Genomic DNA, 6,285 nt, shown 5'->3' with positions numbered 1-6,285 from the left:
CGCTCTGTTACAATGTGTAGAAGTCTTCACTGATCGCACATTCTTGTTGCCTACAACCCAGATAAACACAACATCTCACTCTGCACCAACATCTCACCCAAACACGCAGTACACCACCCACACACCCAATTCTCCAAAGGACCAGCATGAGTATCAACATTGGCGACGTGCAGACCCACGACCAGTTTGAGCTACTCGAAAAGATGGGACGGAAGCCAAAGCATCGCGCCGGTACAAGCTCGGCCCAAAACGCTTCGCTCAAAATAGGCCTCACTACGCTATCTTTGCTGATCGTACGAGTGTTGACAGGAAAGACCACTCTGCTCAAAACATATCATAGACCTTCGGTTGACCTCCCTGCTTCACGACACCACAAACATGCATTCACCTCTCTTGTGTTCTGGAATGTTCACGTGATTTCCCTCCAACCTGTTGCACGTGCAGTGTTTAGCTTTGTGTGGTTGCTCGATGTTCCATGCTCTTGCATAGCACACCACATAACCACACAACTCTCAACAAACACTGCCACGTCGCCACTTTGCGTTGTCGACAATTCTTGTCTTCTGCTCTGTTTCTTTTTGTTGGAGTATTCATTCATCGTACATCCTTGTTTGCTTCACAACTCAAGTAAACACACACAACTCACTCTTGCCAAGACAATCTCCCACACAACACACAGCACACACACACACACACACAAGTCTCCAAGCACCAGCATGAGTATTCAACACTTGCGGCGTGCAGACGCACTGCCCAGCTGAGCTGGCTCGAAAAGATGTGGAAGGAAGCCAAAGCACGCGCCGGTACCATGCTCGACCCAAAACGCTTCGCTCAAATTGAGGCCTCACTCCGCTCTCTTTTGCTGATCGTATGAGTGTTGACAGGCAAGCCCACTCTGCTCAAATCATATCATTGACCTTCGGTTGACCTCCCTTCTTCACGACACCACAAATTCACATTCACCTCTCTTGTGTTCTGGAATGTTCACGTGATTTCCCTCCAACCTGTTGCACGTGCAGTGTTTAGCTTTGTGTGGTTGCTCGATGTTCCATGCTCTTGCATAGCACACCACATAACCACACAACTCTCAACAAACACTGCCACGTCACCACTTTGCGTTGTCGACAATTCTTGTCTTGTGCTCTGTTTCTTTCTGTTGGAGTGTTCATTCATCCTACATCCTTGCTTGCTTCACAACTCAAGTAAACACACACAACTTCCTCTTGCCAAGCCAATCTCCCACACAACACACAGCACACACACACACACACACAAGTCTCCAACAACAGCACCACCACCATGAACTTGCAACAGATTATGAGACCCAGCTCAATTAGCGCAGACGGTATCAAGGTCTTCGCTGGCGCTGAGCAGGATGCCAACCTCTTCTTCATCACCGTCGAGGCCAAGCTCATCGCCGCTGGCATCGACGCTGGCATCATCGCCGAGGGTGGTGCTGACCACCAAGGAGACGGGCAGGCTCCAGCAGCTGCCTCATCGCCGAGCCCAAGCGCCCACGGTGCTTCGGGTCCCCGCACTCGCTCCCGCGCTCAACGCGGCCCTCGCCGCACTGGCGTCCGCCATGACGCCGGGGACCACGACGACGATGACGACGACGAGGGCGATGGCGACGACCACGGCGCTCAGCCATCTTCCTCCTCTTCCTCTCTCCCTTCTTCCGCCACTCCGAGCGGAGGAGTGCAGGTGGCGTCCCCAGCCTCTGGCCTGCTGGATCCCCGTGATCCACAGGTTGACGCAGCCATCTTCGCGTTCCTCCTTGGCGTCCTGACGGGACACCCGCTGCGGCTGGCCATCACCGACAACCGTGGCCGCTCCGGTGTGCTTGCGCTGCGCCGCCTCCGCGAGCGCTACATCCGCAGCGGCAAGGACCACGTCAGCCGCCTCAGGCAGCAGCTCTCCTCGACCACCTGGTTGCCCACGGACACCGTCGACACGTTCATGTCCCGCATCACGGACATCAACTCGCAGCTCCTCGCTGCCGGCGTGTCCATCCCGGAGGACGACCTGCGCACCCTCGTCCGCAACGAACTCCCCGCAGAGTTTGATGTGGCGATGCGGTTCATGGAGCGCGAGGACCCGCCGCCATCGCTGTCCAAGATGACGGCGGACCTCATCCAGGAAGAGCGCCGCCTGCATCGTCCCAAGAAGCGCACGCCCGTGCTCGCCATCGGCGGACCAAGCGCTGGCTCCTTCGCTGCATCGCCGATGCACGCTGGCACGTCGCCCTCCGACACGAGCGGTGGACCATGCTGTCCACCTGCAGAGCGCGTGACTTGCGCGTTCTGCAACTTCCGCGGCCACTGCGCGCAGCAGTGCCGCAAGCTGCAGGCGGCCAAGCGCTACCACGTCTTCCACATCACACAGTAAACCCACACAAACACACGCAGACAAGTGAGCATACCACTACGCTAACGCACGCACACACAAACACACGTACATCCTCTGCTTGTCTTGCGTTCGACATGGCACAACGGCCCTCAGCGCGTGGAGACCTTCGCCATCCACCACGATGCCCTCATGCTGCAGCCCGAGGACGAGGAGGAGGGCCACGCCATCGGACCAGTGCCACCACAGCTGTGGCTCGCTGACAGCGGTGCCACGGCGCACATCACCAGCGACGCCTCCCTCCTCACCAGCTACATCTGTGGAGAGACGAGTCCGTGTCATGTGCATGTGGATGTGTTTGCTTATGTCCGGAAAGCTGGAGACAGCATGAATAGTTCTGCGATCCAACCGGTTCTGTTGTGGTTGTATTACTTCTGTTTTCTTCGTTCAAGCTGTGTGTTGCTTCCACACAAAGTGCGGTATTGCACATGTTTGCGTGTTGTTCTTCGTCCAATCTCTTTGTTGTTTCTGCCACAATGCGGGAGTGCTTCACTTGTGTTCATTCATCCTTGTTCCCGTCTGACTTCCACATCACACAGTAAACCCACACAAACACACGCAGACAAGTGAGCATACCACTACGCTAACGCACGCACACACACAAACACACGCACATCCTCTGCTTGTCTTGCGTTCGACATGTCACAACTTGCCTGTCAACAGTAACCTCCACCTCGAGTGCTTCACAGATCGACAGATCGCGCTTCACTTTCGGTGAGATACTTCAGCAACCTGCCTTCCTCGAACACCCATGTACTGAATCCCTCACGCTGCATGATCCTGCTGTTGTAAGTTCATGGTGGTGGTGCTGTTGTTGGAGACTTGTGTGTGTGTGCTGTGTGTGCTGTGTGTGCTGTGTGTGCTGTGTGTTGTGTGGGAGATTGTCTTGGCAAGAGTGAGTTGTGTGTGTTTACTTGAGTTGTGAAGCAAACAAGGATGTAGGATGAATGAACACTCCAACAGAAAGAAACAGAGCAGAAGACAAGAATTGTCGACAACGCAAAGTGGTGACGTGGCAGTGTTTGTTGAGAGTTGTGTGGTTATGTGGTGTGTTATGCAAGAGCATGTAACATCGAGCAAACACACAAGCTAAACACTGCACGTGCAACAGGTTGGAGGGAAATCACGTGAACATTCCAGAACACAAGAAAGGTGAATGCAAATTTGTGGTGTCGTGAAGAAGGGAGGTCAATGATGACTCAGCAGACAGGACTTGCCTGTCAACACCTGCGTTGACATTTCGAAGCTTTCAGTCACTCAAAGACATGCAGCGTGTGGCCCGTTCGTTGCGACTGAATGACTTCTACGGTATCAAATATCGCAATCGGTGAGAGTGCGTGGCTGTGTTTGAATCACACGCTGCGTGGCATGCATGTGAATGAGTTCTCAACATTCATGCACTTCTCCAAGCGTTGAAGGCTTTGTTGCCTTTGCGCTGCTGCTGAGGCGCTTGGCCTTTCCTTGTCGATTGGTTGACCTTCTCCAGATATTCTATTTGGACTGGCCACTCTCCAAGCTCAGCCAGGCGTTGAAAGAGATTGCGGTTGATCTCGCCACACCGTTTCATCGGAAGGTCAGTGTGTGTCTATGCATGTGTGTGTGTATGTGTGGGTGGCGTGTGTAGGTGGGTGCCACATGAGCACATGAACTCACGCAGGCATGGTAGCATGCTGATTTCAACGTGGTTGCTAGGACCATGTGTACCATTTGCTGCAGGTGTACTTCTGCGACTCACTGTTTACAGTCCCGTGGCTGGCAAAGTACATTCGTGCAATTGAGGGTGTGCATGGCGGTCCACCAACTGACAGCATGAAAAGGCGCATCATTGGGTTTATTGACGGGACCATCGTTGGTGAGGGTTTGTGCCGGGTGCTCACGTCTGTTGCGCTTGGTGCAGTGGCTGTCAACATAACCCCATTTATGCTGATCACACACCTCTTCCCTGCACATGCATTGACACTTCAATGGCAGCTATTGCTCGACCGGGACATCACAACCACGCCAGTTACTCTGGGTGAGTAAATTCTTCCTCGTGTGCTTGTTACACTGTCATGAGATGATCCCCTTGCCAGTCACACTGAGTCTCGTGATGTCCCTTGCCTGCAGGTACAAGAAACTCCATTGCTTGCGATACCAAGTTCTGACTTTGCCATCAGGCATGATTGGGGCTATGCCAGGACCGTATCCAGGTCGGTGGCATGACTCCAAACAGCTTCGCCGAAGTAGGATTGTGCGGAAGTTGCGTGGCCGTTGTGCCCTTCTCGGCGACTCCGCATATGCCACCGACAAGAACGTTTGGCCTCTTCAGAAGCAGCTCGAAGAGGGAACGGCAGCATTTGAACGCAGGCGACGATTGAGCTCGCTCAGGGTGTCTGTTGAGTGGAGCATTGGCCGTAAGTGTGTATGCGTCTCTGTGTGTGTGCGTCTTCGTGCGTGTGTGCGTTTTTGTGCGTGTGCCTGTGTGCGTGCGTGCGTGTGTGCGTGCGTGTGTCTATGTGTGTGCGTGTGTGTGTGTGTGTGCGTTTGTGTGCGTGCGTGAACTCAGCTTTCGCACACGTCACCTGTGCACCCCACGTCTGGTTTTGTTGGATGCCTATGCATGAAGTATTGAAGGTGCATTGGAAGTTCCTCAAGTATCCCCCTGGCCTTCGTATCGAACACAGCCCTATTGCGGCGGACATAACGTGTGCATGTTTGTTTGAGAACTGTTTGACGTGCTTGTACGGGAATTCGATCTCCCGTCGGTTTGGAGTAGTCCCACCCACATTGGAACGCTTCATGTCACAATGAAGTGCAGCGTTTCTGTTTGTCAAGGTTAGATGTTCTGTGTGTATGTGTGGTGTTTGTGTGTGTGTGTGTGGTGTGTGTGTGTGTGTGTGCGTATGTGCGTATGTGCGTGTGTATATGCGTGTTCGAGGTTTCTGAGCCGGTGTGGTCGGGACTACCCGGTCGTATGCGTTTGGTCGTGTGTTTACTCTAATGTAACAAGTACAAAGCAAAGTGTATATTCGCGCTGATGATGCTATTGATGTTGCAAGTTCATGGTGGTGGTGCTGTTGTTGGAGACTTGTGTGTGTGTGTGTGTGTGTTGTGTGGGAGATTGTCTTGGCAAGAGTGAGTTGTGTGTGTTTACTTGAGTTGTGAAGCAAACAAGGATGTAGGATGAATGAACACTCTAACAGAAAGAAACAGAGCAGAAGACAAGAATTGTCGACAACGCAAAGTGGTGACGTGGCAGTGTTTGTTGAGAGTTGTGTGGTTATGTGGTGTGCTATGCAAGAGCATGGAACATCGAGCAACCACACAAAGCTAAACACTGCACGTGCAACAGGTTGGAGGGAAATCACGTGAACATTCCAGAACACAAGAGAGGTGAATGCATGTTTGTGGTGTCGTGAAGCAGGGAGGTCAACCGAAGGTCAATGATATGATTTGAGCAGAGTGGGCTTGCCTGTCAACACTCATACGATCAGCAAAAGAGAGCGGAGTGAGGCCTCAATTTGAGCGAAGCGTTTTGGGTCGAGCATGGTACCGGCGCGTGCTTTGGCTTCCTTCCACATCTTTTCGAGCCAGCTCAGCTGGGCAGTGCGTCTGCACGCCGCAAGTGTTGAATACTCATGCTGGTGCTGTTGGAGACTTGTGTGTGTGTGCTGTGTGTGCTGTGTGTTGTGTGGGAGATTGTCTTGGCAAGAGTGAGTTGTGTGTGTTTACTTGAGTTGTGAAGCAAACAAGGATGTACGATGAATGAATACTCCAACAAAAAGAAACAGAGCAGAAGACAAGAATTGTCGACAACGCAAAGTGGTGACGTGGCAGTGTTTGTTGAGAGTTGTGTGGTTATGTGGTGTGCTATGCAAGAGCATGGAACATCGAGCAACC

The 6,285-nt window shown here is 52.7% G+C and overlaps 1 protein-coding gene across 1 annotated transcript; it reads left to right on the top strand.

Annotated features, from left to right (window-relative positions):
* Positions 1-1,299: 1,299 nt before the first annotated feature.
* PTSG_11438 (uncharacterized protein) lies at positions 1,300-4,763 on the top strand (the record flags this gene model as incomplete). The annotated part of the gene is made up of 6 exons (XM_004987491.1): positions 1,300-2,367; positions 2,503-2,677; positions 3,070-3,194; positions 3,893-3,979; positions 4,123-4,254; positions 4,584-4,763. 6 exons carry the CDS (start codon positions 1,300-1,302, stop codon positions 4,761-4,763), a joined length of 1,767 nt encoding a protein of 588 aa, XP_004987548.1.
* Positions 4,764-6,285: the final 1,522 nt, after the last annotated feature.

The sequence above is a fragment of the Salpingoeca rosetta genome, assembly GCF_000188695.1.
Source record: "Salpingoeca rosetta unplaced genomic scaffold supercont1.78, whole genome shotgun sequence".
In the NCBI taxonomy this organism is placed as follows: Eukaryota; class Choanoflagellata; order Craspedida; family Salpingoecidae; genus Salpingoeca; species Salpingoeca rosetta.
Note: the sequence above shows the minus strand (reverse complement) of the source record. Positions and strands in the feature narration are given on the sequence as shown.